We start from the raw sequence: 18,087 nt of genomic DNA on the forward strand, positions 1-18,087 counted from the left end.
TTTGAGAATGATTTTCTGGACTCTTTCTTTGCCTAAGAGCCTCGTATTTATAAACTCTCTAAGCCTTGACTACGGATGGATTTGGCCTTAATTGTGGGCTTGATTAATTCACGACAGAACCAGGACTCAATTTGTGGCTTGTTCATGATTTCACTCCACCAATTAATATTTAATCTAATTAAATTAAAACCAAATAATTCTTTTCGCCAAGTGTTGACACGTGTCCTTCTTGATGACTCATCCGATTTTGATAAGTTACATCCATGTGTACGATTTGTGAGACATATGGCCCATGCCACGTAAGCCCTGACATGTTGAAACTTTAATGCGTTGGTGAACATTTAATTCACCAAAATTTCGATGTTTACAAATGCTCCCACTTTAAGATGTGACGTATACATGTGCTTGTCACGTGTAGAATGCACGTTTTGAAGTCCATCCACATAGTGAATGTACTTTGACCACTGTGCTTTGAAGTCCATCAACATAGATGTTGATTCAAGGGCTGTCAAGGCTTGGTCTTAAACGAATCGGGACCACGAGGAGTTTCACATGGTGGGTGATCTTCAAATTTGGTGGTGGATGAATCAGCATGTGTTTATTGCATTTGTTGATTTTTCACAAGCTTGATGAAGAACACGAGTGTTTGCTTTAGCTAGAGAGTTTTCTGGTTTTCCTACAAAGGTTTAGATTTATTTCATTTCTCTGGAGTCGACTTTGATTCAAGGGTGGTGGACACTAGATCTTGAATCAGACTTGTCATTTCTTTGAGGGCCATCAAAGTTTTGATCTTGAATGAAATGGGACCACGAGCGTGGTGTGTGGTATTCGGCTTTGTTAGGGATGAATCAGCATATGTTTGTTGTGCTTGTTGATTTTCCACGAGCTTGATGAAGAACATGAGTGTGAGTCTTGAAACATGGTTCATGGACTTGTGATTTGAAGTTACCCTTAAAGTGAGCGATTTTCGTGCTTACTTAGGGTACACTGTTAATGTGACATGAATGTAAAGGCATATGAGGACCCTCTTGAGACATATTGTAACTTAATTTAAAGCCTCTCCTCTTCTTTCGAACTTGTGATTTGAAGCCTCATATTTTCCTTTGCCCGAGATGCACACTTATTACTCATTTGGCACTACATGGCCTTAATATAATACAATTAGATTTTCCCTCGGGAATTTGGTGAATTACAAAATGTGTAATAACTCAAAACTACCCCGTGAACGTAGGGGAGCCTCAGGGAGTGTAATGGAAGTAAATCAGACCAAAAACGAAAAGCTCAAAAAAATTTCAGAACTTTAAAACGTAATTTTAAGGGTTTAAAAGACTCGGATTCAAAATGGAAATTTTCACGTCGGTTTGAAACTTCCAATCCAACTTGTACTTCACTTGGGCAACAAGGGCTCTTCCTATCAAGAATGAGTAGTTTCAATTATGTGTATTATCCACATAATAATGTTAGAGTGATCAAATTTTGTAAACCAAATCATGTGCATGTTGATAATAGAATTATTAATCAATTGTTGATCAACGTGCTTCTTTCTTATTAATAAAATATCATTTAATTTACAAATTTAATTTAAAAAATTGATCTCTCTAAAAAAAAAAAAAAAATTAAAAAAATAGAATGAAGACGAAACAAAACCTTTGTGCTTATAAGCGTAGGCTTAAACCCCTCCCTGAAACTCCCACTAAACCCGCGACAGAATCAGAGATCGTCAACACTTCCACAAAAGCTTTCTCAATTTCGGGCTTTTAGAAACCACGGACAGAGATTGAGAAATGGGGTTACGGTCAAAAGGGTTGGTGAAGAAGGGGATGATGGGGTTGGGAGAGATGGGTTTCAACACCGGAGGCGGAGCCATCAATTGGTTCCCCGGCCACATGGCTGCCGCCACACGCGCCATCCGCGATCGCCTCAAGTTCGCCGACTTCGTCATCGAGGTCCGCGACGCTCGAATTCCAATGTCCTCCGCCAACCAAGACTTCCAGCCCCAGCTCCGCGCCAAACACTCCTTCATTGTCATCAACAAGAAGGACCTCGCCAATCCCAACATCATGCAAGTAATGTTAATATAAACTTGTGGTTTTTGGGTTGTTATTGTTATAATTTGTTGATGAATTTCATGTTTTTCTTGGTTTGATTGTTGTAGAAATGGACTCGATTTTTTGAATCCTCCAAGCAAGATTGCCTTCCCATCAATGCACATAGCAGGAGTTCGGTTTCCAAGGTATATTCAATGTTAACATCACTAGCAATTTTTGGCTTGCAATTTATTGATTTTTGGGTTCAAAATCCTGCAATGAGCACTGGGTTATTGAAGCTTCTTGAGCTGGTGGAGTATAAGTTGAAGGAAGCGATTTCGAGGGAACCCACTCTGCTTGTTATGGTTGCTGGTGTTCCTAATGTTGGGAAATCAGCTCTAATCAGTAATATTCATCGGATTGCATCCTCTCGCTTTCCCGGTAAGAGGTAGTTGTTTTGAATACTATATTGGCGGTGGAACCGTGGAATGTCTTTAAGTTATTAATAACCATGGAGTTCAGGCAATCCACATTGAAGAATGACAGTGCTCGTGTTTCTTTCGTAGTTCAGGGGAAGATGAAGCGCGCCACGGTGGATCCGTTGCCTGGTGTTACTCAGGACATTGCTGGATTCAAGTTGAAGTCCTTTTTGCTCTTGATTTAGTTTTTCCTTTTCATTTTACGTCGAATTGAAAATGCAACCTAGCCGATGGGTAAATTCTCTTTTTCAGTGTTTCAGAAATGCAAAACTCTCTTGACCAAGAACAAAACAGACTAACAATGAATAATACCCACTCCTTTCTTATACTAAGTCTCTTTGCTGACTGTACACTTTTCGATCTATCTCATTTGTTAAGCAAAATAATAAAGCATCTATCTTGTTCTAATTTTTTGTTTCTTTTGTCTTCTAATGCTTTCCTTCTGATTCTTTCTTTCTATATTTCCTTTATCTTGTTGATTTGAAAATGGAAAATTCTCATCTGTTTCCCCTTTGTTTAATTGCTCCTATACAGATTGCTCATCAGCCTAGCATATATGTTCTTGATACTCCAGGTGTGTTGGTTCCAAGTATCCCAGACATAGAGATGGGGTTAAAGCTAGCTCTTGCAGGTTTGACCCTTCTCAACTTTGTTGGCAATCACCTTAACATTCTCTCTTTTGAAGTTTCATCTTGTATCTTCGGTTCAGAGTCCTTCATGTATATAGGCTTAGGTGTACCTTGCTCATTGAAAATATAAAATGAACTTGTACTTTGATAGCTTTAGTTGGTTTTTCACTGTTGGCAGATGGAGAGGATCAAATGTTTGAATATTCTATGCCTATTTATGGAGTTGAAGATCCATATTGAATGAAATTCTGATTAGGTAAATATAAGATTTTGATGGGTTTCCAACTTCCATGTGTTGAAAGAAGAATGACGAGGTCATGTTAATCTTGAATTGGGTTGAATAAATTTGCTGATAATTTTTTTAGGAACCCGGGGCATGGAGTAGTTTGCTACTTCTGTCCATCTCAGTGAACCTTATAATTCAAGTGTACATGCAGGATCTATTAAGGACTCAGTGGTAGGGGAGGATCGAATTGCTCAATATTTACTTGCAGTTCTAAATTCACGAGGGACACCTTTTCACTGGAAGAACTCTAAAAATAGGAGAATGAAAGGGATTCAATATGAAGCCGAAGACAAAATTGATTACAGTCTTAAGAACCATCGACCTAATAGAAGGAAGGTGCCAAATAAGTCCGATATGTCGTACATTGAGTTAACAGAGATTACTGTAGTCTTGTCTGTCTTTCCATAGAGCAAGTTTTAATGGTGATAATGTCAAACTTCCTATGCTTAGTCACTTCGTTTGAACACTAACAGAAGAACATACTTCGTGGAAACAAACAGAGATTTTTTTTTTTTTTTATATATTTATATTTCATAAACCTGGTACTAGTTTTCTGACTTAGAGAAACCACACTGTAGATTAAGTACTAAAGCAAAGGCGTCTCACATCACATCATGAATGTTATTGCTGTAATTTGTTTAAAAGTAGGCATTGTAGGAGCACGACAATACTTTATTTGGTAGTTTTACCTGGATTAAAGTGCTGAGGTAAAGGATTCTCACATTTATGTATGATACCATCTTGACTTGTTGGAGTCGCCACCAATGCTAGCACAATAGAGATTTTTTTTTTTTCTTTTGGTTTCTGGTTATGTCATTTATAAAGGTACGGTCAATTTCGGATGTTGGTATTACAAGTCGAAGCTACTTGGTGGTTGATGCCATGCCATTTGGGATTTGCAGCTTACGTTCAGATTGCTTAGTAGAAGGTAGACATGTATTAGAGAATCAAGGGCAAGTTTACTTCCAACATGCTTAACGCAATGGTGATATTTGGGTGGTGAATTTTTTGTTTCCCTTCTATCTGCATGGTATATCTTGTTGATGCAAAAAATCGGCGAGGACTTTGGTACAACAGAAAGTGTGAACTTTATGACCTTCGCTAGGTTGCTCTGGTCATTAGTGTGGATAAGTATGTAAATGAATAGAGACAGGGAAGCAAATAACACAAGATGTACGTGGTTCACCCAAATTGGCTACGTCCACGGAGTAGAGGAGTTCTCATTAGTTGTGAAGGGTTTACACAAATACATAGGTTCAAACTCTCTTTTAGTGAGTTCTAGTGAATAGTTTAGTACAAATGACATTAGGGATTATTGTGGGAGAATGATCCCCTTTTATAGAAGAGAGTTTCTAGCTTTGTTTTGACATTGACACGTGTCGTGTTGTGATTGGCATCTGATATCGACACGTGTCGCGCTATGATTGGCCTTTGATACCGACATATGTCGTGTTGTGATTGGCCTCCTGGTTGGAGGAAAAGTCTTGTGGATCCTTGACGGTATGCTGTTGACCGGTGCTTAGTAGTTTCGGGATTGGTTAAGTATGGTACAAACAGTGCTCCCCTAAGTTCCTGAGTGAGGGAAGTTCCTCGGTTAGGGACTTGCAAGATCCAAGCCATTGAGTAATCACAAAACTTCCAAGTACCGAAGTGTGGTGTCGCCTTCACTTGCCTTCTCTGTCTTGTAAGTAGATGTAGCATCTTCTCTTGGAAGTACTTTTCCTTCATCCAGGAGTGGTATCTTTGGTTGGCATTGACGCACAAGGTAATGTATCATTTTCATTTGACGCTTACTTGTAGTTTCGGGTTTGGTCAAGTGCGATACAAACCATATAGTAAGAGTCCCCCAAGTCTCTAAGCGAGGAGATCTGCCAAAGGAGGTGACAGATAAGGTAAGCAATCAAGGTTCCAAGCAATCAGTCTCAGATCAGTAGGTTGATCTTGGGTTCCGGTTGATTGTACTCATTCTCCCTGTCTCTCATTCATCAATAAGGATAAAGAGAAGAAACAGGGAGAAGAGATGATATGAGGTACTCTTGTTTTTGGAGAAGACGGACAAATCGGCACGTGCTTTGTTGTACTTGACTTTCCACAGATGTATTCTTGAACTGGGTTGGAGGGTTTTCTGGTTTCCTCCAAAGGAGCGAGCTGACTCCAGAATTTGAGGGTCAAAACAAGTCCGTCAGACCTGGAGTATGTTCAATCCTGATGATATGGGATACTTTTGCTGTTTGACAAAGTAGTAGATGTGGTATGGCGAAGCTTTGTTCTTCGACAACGGTGCTAGAAAAAGGCTGTTGAGGCTTCTCGATCTCTTCAATTAGAGCAATGATGCCGAGATTGGATTTGACTTAGACTCTTCCGTCTGGATTGTGCGGTTCCACAAGAAGGGGCGTCGTGCTGTAGTGATCTGTTCTAGCTCGCCGTTGAAACTTCTGCTTCAATCTTTTGTATAGCAGAAATGGTGTGTAACCTTTGCATTTAAATGGTCCTTCAGAGCACTACTTCTCAGTGACTCATCAATGCTTGGCAGCTTCAGCGTAAAGAGCCAATATCGTACCAACTGTTCTGAGGTATTTGCCGAAGGAATTCATGACCTTGACAACAGTTGATGATGAGTACTCGAAAGCAATGCTAGGCAAACGACCAGGCAAAGGTTCCGGGCAATCAGTTCTAGATCGGAAGTTTGATTTCAGGTTCTGAATAATTGCATTTTTTCTCCTTGTCCTACAGGTAAGAGCAAGGGCAAAGGAAAAGACAGGGAAAAAGCATGATATGGGATACTCTTGCTTTCAACCCTGATGATATGAGATATTCTTGCTCTGATGTGGCTGGTTGGCATGGGTATTATCGAAGGAGAAGAAAACGGAGTATTTCGAGAGGCTAGATTGGGAGTGCCATTTCGGATGTGGGGAAGGGCTGAACATTTTTTTTTTGTTTGGCAGGTCTGCCTGGCTGTGAAGGATGAAGGTCGACATACATGGGAATTGTCCTAACAACGAGTGGTAATGCTGTTCTTTTACCCTTGTCGGTCAAAGCAATGTAGTGGTCACTGCAAGGTTCACGTGTTTTAACTTTGTCAGAGCACTTTGAAAAAGTGGTATGTGGTATCCAAAAAGCTGATGTTGCGTGTGAGAATTGTGGACAAATTTTATCCAATGAAATCCGACTTCTCGAAGTTCGGGGAGCGGTGCCTCTTCGATTTCTGAGCAGGCAATCTTGTTGGGGATATGGTTCTCGAGATTCGAAGAGCGATGCCTTTTCGATTTCTAGGTAAGCAATCCTGTTGGGAGTGTTTTCTCAGATGTGAAGAAAGGTTGGGCATTTTTGCAAGTTTGCTTTGCCACGGAGCGCAGAGGTTGACACACATAAGGATTTTCCAATAATCAAGCAGTAGTGCTATTCCTTTATCCTTGTGGGTAGTAGTAGGGTAACTGGGCCTTCAACATTTACCTGTCTTAACTTTGTCAGAGTTCTTTGGCAAAGTTGTCCTTGGTATCTGAGGAACTGATGTCGCGTGTGGAGATTGTTAATAAATTTTAACCCAGGAAATCCGCTTCTCAAAATTTGGAGAGTTGTGCCTCTTCGATTTTTGAACAAGCAGCCCTATTGAAGATCTGGATCTTTCTTTTATAGGAGCGCCAATTAAGTTCAAGGAGTCTGTTCTGAAAGTTATTGTTTGTAGGAATTTTTTCCTTATCTTCGTACTTCTGAGACTTACTGTACTTCATTTTTTTCTTCATCTTTTCTGAGAATGTCTGGCCCCTCCGACCGTCGTTTGGACTTGAATGCTGTATAAGAGGTAGCCATGTCTCTTCAAGATAACATATGGCGCCCATCCTTCTTATCTCCTACTGGTCCCCTTACTATTGGGGACTCTGTGATGAAGAATGATATGATCGCTGCGATAGTGGTCAATAATCTTCTCACTCCCAAAGACAACAGACTACTTTCCAAACGATCCGATGAGTTGGTTGTTAAGGATTCTCTGGCTTTCAATGTTCAGTGTGCAGGTTCTGTGCCTAATATGGCCCAACGCCTATCTGCTCGAACTCGCCAAGTTGAATCATTGGCGGCTGAAGTGATAAGTCTCAAACAGGAGATTAGAGGACGTAAGCACGAGAATAGACAGTTGCACATGCTTGCACATAACTATGCTACAACCATGAAGAGAAAGCTTGACCAGTTACAGGAATCTGAGGGTCAGATTTTAAATGATCATCAGAGGTTTGTGAGTTTGTTCGAAAGGCATTTATTGCCTTCGTCCTCTGGGGCTGTACCACATACTGAAGCTCCAAATGATCAACCTCTGGTGCCTCCTTTTTCTGGGGTTCTGCCCAGTACTGAGGCTCCAAATAATCACCCTCTGGTGCCTTCTATTTCTGCGGCTTTGCCGAGTGTTGAAACTTCTCCTGAGTAGCCTTTGTGAAGGCACCCTCCTGTTTGTTTGTTTTGATTCATGTGTATGCACGTATTTGTAATTTATCGAAGATATTAATAAATAAGCTTTACTTCATTCAACGTGTTGTGTTAAATACACTAAGGTATCCTTCATTAAGTTCTTTGAATTTGTTATTTTGCTGAAGTTTGCATGTTGAAACTTCGTGGGTGGACCTTGTAGGTTGAAGTAGTGCTCCCTTAATTTCTTGAGTGAGGAAAACTTCTCAGTTGGGGACTTGAAAAATCCAAGGCACTGAGTAGTCGTGAAATTTCTGAGTTCCAAGGTGTAGTGGTATATGGTAGGAGTCCCCCAAGTCTCCGGTCGAGGGAGGTGTCTTGTTAGTAGGCAATTTTCCAAACAAAACTTCACCATTTTCCTTTCTAAGTGGTTGCTTAAAACTCCTTATTCATATATATTTGGTATGAAAGTTGTTAGGCCTAAAGAAGGGGAGGCCTAGGCCATTTTTTTTTTTTTTTTGAATTTTTGAATTTTTTTTATTTCTTATTTTTTTGAATTTTCGAAATTTTATTTATTTATTTATTATTTTTTTTTTAATTTTTTTTAATTTTTTAATGGGTGAAGTTTTGATGTTGAAGTTTTGTAGGTGAAGTTTTGGTGTTGAAGTTTTTGTGTTGAAGCTTTGGTGTTGAAGCTTTATAGGTGAAGCTTTTGTGTTGAAGCTTTGTGTTGAATCTTTTGTGTTGAAGCTTTGTAGTTGAGAGTTGAACTTTTGTAGGTGAAACTTTGGTGTTGAAGCTTTTGTGTTGAAGCTTTGTAGTTGAGAGTTGAACCTTTGTAGTGAAGCTTTTGTGTTGAAGCTTTGTAGTTGAGAGCTTTGGTGTTGAAGCTTTGTAGTTGAGAGTTGAAGCTTTGGTGTTGAAGCTTTGTAGTTGAGAGTTGAACCTTTGTAGGTGAAATTTTGGTGTTGAACCTTTTGTATTGAAGCTTTGTAGTTGAGAGTTGAACCTTTGTAGTGAAACTTGGGTGTTGAAGCTTTTGTGTTAAAGTTTTGTAGGTGAAGCTTTTGTGTTGAAGCTTTGTTGGGCAATATAAATTGATTTTGCTTCACACTTTCTTGATCAAGAGTGTGTGAAGCTTTTGAGAATTGTAGTTGCTCTCCATTGATGAAGCTTTGTTTGATGTTTAAACTTTGTAAGTGAAGCTTTTGTGTTGAAGATTTGTTGGGCACCATAAATTGATTTTGCTTCACACTATCTTGATCAAGAGTATGTGAAGCTTTTGAGAATTGTAGTTGCTCTTTATTGATGAAGCTTTATTTGATGTTGAAACTTTGTAGGTGAAGCTTTTGTGTTGAAGCTTTGTTGGGCACCATAAATTGATTTTGCTTCACACTATCTTGATCAAGAGTGTGTGAAGCTTTTTGAGAATTGTAGTTGCTCTCCATTGACGAAGTTTTGTTTGATGTGGAAGCTTTGTTGTTGAAGCTTTGTTTGATGTTGAAACTTTGTACGTGAAACTTTTGTGTTGAAGCTTTGTTGGGCACCATAAATTGATTTTGCTTCACACTATCTTGATCAAGAGTGTGTAAGGCTTTTGACATTTGTTGAAGTTGTTGAATTTCCCAATTTCTTTTCTTTTTTTTTTTTTCTTTTTTTTTTTTTGGAAAATTAGAAATTTGGAAATGTGGGAAAGACAACATATACCAATTTTGCTTCCACACTGTTGAGCAAGAGATTGTGATGCAAGCCACACCTTGTAGTAGTCGAAGGTTTGGGTGAACCATATAAATTGAATTTGCTTCGAACAGTCTTGATCAAGAGTGTGTGAAGCTTTCTACGAGTTGTAGTATTTGCATTGTTACAGAAGAGAAATGTCTGAAGCATATGTAAGAGGGCTGAAGAGCTTGATCTTCGTATACCATGCATTGAAGCCGTTGTTGGCTTGCAATAAAACTTTGTTGGTGACTATAACTCTTGTTAAGTATAAGTGTTCCCCTAGTTCAGTTGTAATGCTTGAGGGTTTTTGATTATTTGTGACTGCTAGGAGTTCACATGTACAAGTTGTACCACTCGTCTTCTGGTTGGTGTAATGAATGGTGAGTTGCTTTCATCATTTGATTAGTGGTACGAATGTGAGTTCCTTTATCACCTTTCATCACCTGGTTGGTGGCACGAAGATGAGTTCCTTCTTCACTTGGTTGGTGGCATGAGTGGCAAGTTGCCAAATGATATTAGAGTACAGGTTGTACATTTTATCACCTGGTTGGTGGCATGAAGGAGAGTACAAGTTGTACATGTCATCACCTCGTTGGTGGCATGAAGATGAGTTCTTTCTTCACATTTCATCACTTGGTTGGTGAGAATAAGGGCAAGGTGTCGAGGCACATTGTAGCAAGTGTCAAATGACACAAATTGTGTTGAACCCTTTCGAAGCACAGTTGGCTTATGTATGGATGTGTTGGAATGTATGATGTTTATGTATGAATGTGTTAGAATGTATGATGTTTATGTTGATTGACATGAGTCATGCTTATGAATGTTTTGCTATGTATGAAAGGATCCCTTGTTTGGATATAAGTTATGTTGACATATACTTAGACTTTATTTCATGTTGTAAGCATTCGTGTTGAAGCTTTGAACCTGAGCGTTTCAGTGATAGGGATGTAAGGGAGTTAGGACCAAGTTGTCTAAATCACCTCTTTATTGAATTGATGCCAAATGGCCTTCATTATATAGGATGCCAAATGGCCGTAGCTCAACACTTGTACAGTGTGAGTCTACTTGTAATAGTACTTCAAATGATCAGCATTCCATGGATGGCCAAGGGTCTTGCCATCGGAGCTCCTAAGCTTGTAAGAACCAGGGCGACTGATGCCAATAACTTCAAACGGTCCATCCCAATTTGGGCTAAGCGTGCCTTCACTTGGGACTCTGTCGCAGAGTAATCTTTTCTTCAATACCCAATCCCCCATTTTGAAAGAGCGAGGTTTGACTCTTGAGTCATAGTAGTTGAAGATGCGTTGCTTGTAGGCGACATTCCTCAAGTGAGCCTGGTTTCTGTGTTCCTCGACTAGATCCAAGTTGAGGGTGAGTTGTTTGTCATTTTTACTTTGCATGTAGTTCTGGACTCGAAACGTTGCTTGCTCAAGCTCAACTGGGACAACAGCCTCTGTACCAAAGGCAAGTGAGAATGGAGTTTCTCTTGTTGAAGTTCGATATGAAGTGCGGTATGACCAAAGAACTTGGGGTACAAATTTTGGCCAACAACCTTTAGCCTTGTCCAAGTTGGTTTTCAAAGTGCGCTTGATTATTTTGTTGATGGCCTCAACTTGTTCGTTAGATTGGGGATGAGCCGGGGAGGCAAAACATAAGTTGATGTTGAACTTAGAACAGAACATCCTGAACTTCTTGTTGTCAACCTGTCGCCCATTGTCCGTGACTATCGCATTAGGAATGCCAAATCTGCAAAGGATGTTCTTCCATACGAAGTCTTCTATTTTTGCCTCAGTAATGGTTGCCAAGGGTTCTACTTCGGCCCACTTTGTGAAGTAGTCAACTGTAACGATTACATAGTGGACCTTGCCCTTTCCTGTAGGCATTGGGCCGATCAAATCAAGTCTCTATTGGGCCAAGGGCCAAGGGTTGATCATAGGAGTAAAAGGCTCGGGAGGGGAGTGATGAATAGTTGCGTAACGTTGACACTTATCACATAAGCGGGATATTCTGATGGCATCTTGGTGGAGTGTTGGCCAGTAATATCTTTGGTGAAAAGCCTTGTGTGCTAGGGATCGAGATCCAGCATGATCTCCGCAGACTCCTTCATGTATTTCTCGAAGGACAATTTCCGCTTCCGCAGGTGTGAGGCACCGTAAGTATGGTAGGTTGAAACCTCGCTTGTAGAGTTGGTCATTAATGATCAGGTAACGGGTAGACTTGTATCGAATATGTTTAGCTTGGATTTTATCATTTGGGAGAGTGCCATGAACAAGGAATTTGTAAATTGGGGTGATCCAGCTATTCCCCTGTTGCAAGTTGCACACTTCTGTGACCATGGTGCTTGGTGTTGCCAACAATTCGACATGAATTTTTCTCCCAATCTTGTCTTCCACTGCTGAGGCGAGGTAAGCCAAAGCGTCTGCATGACTGTTTGCCACTCGAGGGACTTGGGTGATCTGGTAGTGGAAGTGCTTGAGCAAAAGCTGCGTTTGCGCAAGATACGCTACCATGAAGTTATCCTTAGCATCAAAGTTGTTGGTGACCTGGTTAACCACCAATTGGGAGTCACTGAAGATATTAATTTGTTTAACTCCAAGGTGTTTGGCCAAACGTAAGCCTGCTAAAAGGGCCTCATACTCAGTTTCATTGTTTGACGCCTTGAATTTGAAGCAGAGAGCATACTCCATTGCCACTTTGTCAGGGGTAGTCAGGACTAGTCATGCTCTACAACCCTGTTGGTTGGATGAGCCATCAACATATAGAGTCCATACTGGAAGTGTTGGTTCTACCTTCTGGGTTTCCAGGGGTGATGAAGCCGCTGCCTCAGGTGTAGGAGAAATGTCAACGGGATAAGTGAATTCGGCAATGAAATCTGCAACTGCTTGGCCCTTTTCAGCTAGCTTTGGGTGGTAGGAGATGTCAAACTCTCTCAGTGCTATGGCCCATTTGATCATTCGCCCCGAAGTGTCAGGACTCTGAAGTATTTGTCGAAAGGGGTGATTGGTAAGCACGATGATGGAGTGTGCTTGGAAGTAGGGGCGAAGTTTCCGAGCAGACATGACTAATGCTAGAGCTAATTTCTCAATGTTGGAGTATCGTGTCTCCGCATCTTGTAAAGCTTTGCTAGCGTAGTAGACAGGTCATTCGATACTACCATCCCTATGAATGAGGACTGAACTAACTGCTGAAGCTGAGACAGATAGATAGACAATTAGGGTGTCGCCAACTTTAGGTTTGGAAAGCAGAGAGGCTTTAGTCATGTACTCCTTGAGGTTCTTAAATGCTTCGGCACATTCATCGGTTCACGTAATGTACTTCTTACTTCCCTTAAGTGCTTTGAAAAAATGAGCGCATTTGTCTGTGGCCTTAGAGATGAACCTGGTCAAGGCTGCCACCTTGCCAGTAAGGGTCTGGATGTCTTTTGAGGTTACTGGTTCTTTCATGTCCATGATTACTTTGATCTTATCGGGGTTAGCTTTAATGTCTCGTTGGCCAATCATGAAGCCCAAGAATTTTCCAGAGCCCACACTGAAAGCGCATTTGTTGGGGTTCAACCCCATTCGATACTTCTTCAGGATGGAGAAGGTTTCAGACAAGTTGGCAATGTGTTGGTTAGCATGTTTGCTTTTGACTAACATATCATCAACATAAACTTCCATGCTTTTCCCAATCTGTTCAGCGAACATTGAATTGACTAATATTTGATAAGTCGCCCCTGCATTCTTTAGGCCGAATGACATGACTTTGTAGCAATATAGTTCTCTATCAGTGGTGAAGGCCGTGTGTTCTTGGTCCGAAGGGTTCATGAGGATTTAATTGTACCCTGAGTAAGCATCCATGAAGCTCAAGAGTTCACACCCTGTTGTAGAGTCTACAAGTCTATCAATGACAGGAAGGGGAAAGCTATCACTCAGACATCCTTTGTTTAAGTCGGTGTAGTCGACACAGATTCTCCACAAGATCTTTTGAAGCAAGAGACTTTCCTTGGTCGGATTTTTCTTAACAAGGACCACATTTACTACCCACGTTGGATAATTGACTTCACGGATGAAGCCTATGCTTTTAAGTTTTTCAACTTCTGCCTTCATTGCTTTATATTGTTCAACATCATAAGATCTTCGCTTCTGTCTCACCGGCTTGGTCTTGGGATCAATACTCAAGCAATGACAGATGATAGTGGGAGAGATGCCTGGCATGTCCTCGTATGACCAGGCGAAGACTTCAGTGTTCTCTTGCAAAAAATAGATCAATGCCAACCGAATAGGTGGTGACAAAGTGGTGCCAATCTTCACTATGCGATCTAGATAATCTCTTGAGATAGAGACCTTCTCCAACTCTTCAGCAGGTTGTGCTTGCTGGGTGAAAGAGTCATCTCGAGGATCGTCGGGTTGATTGTTACCACCGTGAATATTCAAGTTGGCTTTGTCTGAGCTGGTCTTGATAACTTGGTCATGTATAGAAAGTGTTTCTTTGGGTACATGCAAGTGTTGCTCTTTGACTGAAGTGTTGTAACATGATCGTGCACTAAGTTGATCTCCTCTGATGTAACCATTGCCATAGGGGGTTGGAAATTTCATCAACAACATATGCGTGGATACCATGGCCTTGAGATCATTAATGCCTGTGCGCCCAAAGATGACATTGTATGCCGTTGGGCAGTCGACCACCAAGAAGTTAGTGGTGATGGTGGCTGTGTACGGGCCTGTACCGATGGTGGAGGGTAAATGTACGCTCCCTAAAGGTTGCACGACATCGCCAGAGAAGCTTATCAAAGGAGAAACCGAGTGATCGAGCAAGTGTTCAGCTACATTAAGTGTTTTGAAAGCTTCAGCAAACATGATATTGACCGACGTCCCCGTGTCTACCAGGATTCGTCGTACATCAAAGTTGGCTATGTGAGCCTCCACAATCAGTGGGTCATTGTGAGGATAGATGATACCTCTTTCTTCCTCAGGGTAGAAACATATTGGATCCCAGTTAGGCTTTTGATACTTACCTCTTCTGATGTCTTCCACGTGAAACACTTGGTGGCCAGGCTTCAACGTTCGTTCATTGTTTTTCATGGCCCTGTTGGAAGATTCAGATATAAGTGTGCCACTGCTTATGGAATATATTACATTCACTTGGCGTTAGTTGCGGTTATCCCTTAGAGGGTGAAGGAGGAACTGGTCAATTTTTCCTTCACATGCCAAAGCTTCAATATGATCACGGAGGGTGATACATTTCTTGCTGTCGTGGCCATTATACTCGTGGTAACCACAAACATGCCTGTGTTCTTCGTGGACTTGAAATCTGGCTCCCTCGACCTTGGCTTTGGTATCAAGTGAGCTATACTGGGGTAAATGACTGTGCATGTGGTGTTCAAAGGTGTGTATGTCTCATACCTCGGGGTAGGACCATTCTTGACACGTGTTTGGTCCACTGCATTGACCGCCTGAGGGCAGATATTATCGTGGTGATACCTTTGGTTATCACGATAGTGCCCTTTACTCTTTTTATTAAAATGAGACTGGTGAGGATGGAAGTGTTTCCTCTTGCCCTGAGAATGATACGCCTGTTGACTTGGCGAGGTATTAGGTAGGGCAGGGGGAAGCGTCACTGCTGTTTGGAAGGTTGAGGTCTTCTCATTCGGTTGGATTTGGCTTCCACTCCCCATTTGCTGATAAGGGATGGTTGTAGGGGGTTTCCCTTGATATGTCCTTGCCTCGGCGGAAGCATGGTTATAAGCCTATGCCATTACCTCAGAGTAAGTCTTCCAAGTGTTAGCATTGATTATGTACTTGAAGAAACAGTCGCGTAGGCCTGCCGTGAAGGCTTTAAGGGCGATCTTGTCATCTGCCTCAGCGCAACAAGAATACTCATGGTTGAAGCGGCTGGCATACTTTCGTAGTGACTCATTTGGCTTCTGGCGAATAATGTACAAGTCATCTGCGGAATGCAAGCGATCTATCTGGAAGATGTGTTGAGAGACAAATAGTTTCCTCAGTTCCTCAAATGAGTCTATTGTCTCAGGTGAAAGACGACAATACCAATTCAGAGCTCCGCCAGAGAGGGTAAAGGGGAAGAGAAGACATCGTTCTTCGTCAGTGTGCATCCGGTATACCATAGTGGACTCAAAGAGGTTAAGGTGCTCAATTGGGTCCTCCCTTCCAGTGTAGAGTTGTAAGCCAAGCTTCTGCTTTGTCTTTGCCTGGAGGGGGTGTCGAAGATCCTCCTTGTAAGAGAGCCAGGCCTAGGTTGGTTCTAGTCAAGTATTTCGGCCTGACGTTCGGCCTTCAACTTGTTTATTTCCTCAAGGAGTTGTAGGACAAGAGGGTCCTGAGTGGAGTCAGGTACTGCTGGATTCTTCTTCTGTAAGTCTCTATCTCCTTTTGGAAGTAGGAAAGCTTGGTCAAGGGCATGAGATTTTTCTTTGGACTCACCGTACTAACTTCCAGGGCGAGCCTGTCGAAACGGCCCCGAGTCCCCCATACCTTCATATTCCTCTAGGACATGTCGCTCATTCCCTAGATTGGCAATTGGCTTGAGGCATGGAAGAGGGCCGAACCTTTCAGAAACCCTTGGATCATTGACCTTCGAGTTTATGTGGATGGGGTTCTCTCGACGTTGCCTCAGGAAGTCCCAATAGTCGCGATAAACGGCTTTTGATCCTTGTACTCCTTCTGCAAGAAGGTGCTTTCCTCCACTTCTCCTGCTTCGGGTTGAAGCAGCTGGGTCGAGAGAGGTCTCATGTTGATCAACACCTTGATGAGTAACTTGCTCCCCATTAAGGATATCCATGTTGAAGGCAGGTGATCCCCCGTGTTAAGGGGCACCCAGGTGGTGGTTGACTTCCCCGAGGGCGATGAGTTCGTGTGTTTGAGTATGCCTAGCTTCATGGAGCATTCCGAAGAGCTTCTCATACTGCTCCTAGAGGATCTCATTCTTTAACACTATCTTGTTGTTCTGAGCCTCTAGCTCATTGACTTTAGCCTGAAGAGCAAACCTCTTTCGTTCCTTCTTTCGTTGTTTTGCACTAAGTGCGAGGGGGGTGTCGTTCTGCATGCTATGGCTCCTTTCACTCCCCCATGTTGGAGAATGGTGCCTGGTCGAAGGAAAGTGTGTGAATGGTGAAAACCAGCTTGAAAAGCTGGAGAGAGTAGGAATAAGTGCGATTCCCACAGACGGCGCCAAATGTTGATGCACAAAATCGGCTAGGACTTTGGTACAACAGAAAGTGTGAACTTTATGACCTTCGCTAGGTTGCTCTGGTCATTAGTGTGGATAAGTATGTAAATGAATAGAGACAGGGAAGCAAATAACACAAGATGTACGTGGTTCACCCAAATTGGCTACGTCCACAGAGTAGAGGAGTTCTCATTAGTTGTGAAGGGTTTACACAAATACATAGGTTCAAGCTCTCTTTTAGTGAGTTCTAGTGAATAGTTTAGTACAAATGATATTAGGGATTATTGTGGGAGAATGATCCCCTTTTATAGAAGAGAGTTTCTAGTTTTGTTTTGACATTGACACGTGTCGTGTTGTGATTGGCCTCTGATATCGACACGTGTCGCACTATGATTGGCCTCTGATACTGACATGTGTCGTGTTGTGATTGGCCTCCTGGTTGGAGGAAGTATCTTGTAGATCCTTGACGGTATGATGTTGACCGGTGCTTAGTAGTTTCGGGATTGATCAAGTATGGTACTAACATATCTTATAATAGATTGGGTAATCATGAATATGGAAAAGAGATGACTGACTTAATAAGGATAACATAGTACACGATATAACTATGGTTGATATGATGTCATGGTAAGTAAGGGGCAAGAAAGGTGTCCCTTCAAGAAGCTTGGTGGTGAATCCACGTTCTCCATAGGCTTGTCTATACTGTGTTCCTTAACTTGTTACTTGGATGAGTAACTCATTGATGACCTTTCAAGCGGGAAGTGACAGACTAAATTTTTCGTATTAAAGACGTCTGACTGTCATTCCTATTGTAAGTAATTAACAAGGTGCAGTATTTCTGTTCTTCTTTATTATAATTAGCATTCTTTTTTCCCGCTTAAAACTCAAATTTGTAATTTGTAAGTACTGCCAGAACCGTATATGAGTGTTAAGCTTATCTTTTAGTTTCTTTGGTCGCTAACCCGCTGATACTCTTACAGTAGCCATTTTATATTTCTTCGCGCTGTGTGACTCATCACTTTGCACTTTATTTTTGACACTTTTCAGTGTAGCTTAGATAAGAATCGCCGGTGTGATGAGCTAATATATTGTTATGTTTTTATGTCTTTTAAAATTCTAGTATTGTTCATGTTGATTTTCAGGATATGGTAACGGAAGTGCAAATTGCACTGTATTCGACAGAGTCAGAATTCAATGGCAACCCAGAAGATGAGGGCGACTCGGAGATGCTTATAGAGCAGCAGTTTGAAGCACTGCAAACGGCCTTAAAGATACCTAATAAGGGGTCTGAAGCTCGTTTGATGGCATCAAAGAAGTTTCTTACCTTATTTAGGTCAGGTAAGTTGGGTACTTTCATCCTCGATGATAATCCGCCATCATGA

The 18,087-nt window shown here is 41.5% G+C and overlaps 1 protein-coding gene and 1 pseudogene across 1 annotated transcript; both read left to right on the forward strand.

Moving 5' to 3' along the window:
• Nucleotides 1-1,784: 1,784 nt before the first annotated feature.
• On the forward strand, nucleotides 1,785-18,087 carry LOC137744654 (short integuments 2, mitochondrial-like). The gene is made up of 7 exons (XM_068484425.1): nucleotides 1,785-2,066; nucleotides 2,156-2,233; nucleotides 2,327-2,468; nucleotides 2,594-2,662; nucleotides 3,039-3,137; nucleotides 3,573-3,805; nucleotides 17,848-18,087. Exons 1-7 carry the CDS (start codon nucleotides 1,785-1,787, stop codon nucleotides 18,085-18,087), a joined length of 1,143 nt encoding a protein of 380 aa, XP_068340526.1.
• Nucleotides 7,176-7,850, forward strand: LOC148692440 (uncharacterized; annotated as a pseudogene).

This window comes from Pyrus communis, chromosome 12 (genome assembly GCF_041283825.1).
Source record: "Pyrus communis isolate YQ-2024b chromosome 12, ASM4128382v1, whole genome shotgun sequence".
Lineage (NCBI taxonomy): Eukaryota > Viridiplantae > Streptophyta > Magnoliopsida > Rosales > Rosaceae > Pyrus > Pyrus communis.

Bases quoted from the DNA above. Each gene is read 5' to 3' on its own strand.
- LOC137744654 (XM_068484425.1), top strand. From the start codon at position 1,785: ATGGGGTTACGGTCAAAAGGGTTGGTGAAGAAGGGGATGATGGGGTTG. The intron at 2,067-2,155 runs GTAATGTTAATA...TGATTGTTGTAG, and splicing joins CCAATCCCAACATCATGCAA to AAATGGACTCGATTTTTTGA. The intron at 2,663-3,038 runs AGTTGAAGTCCT...TTGCTCCTATAC, and splicing joins TCAGGACATTGCTGGATTCA to AGATTGCTCATCAGCCTAGC.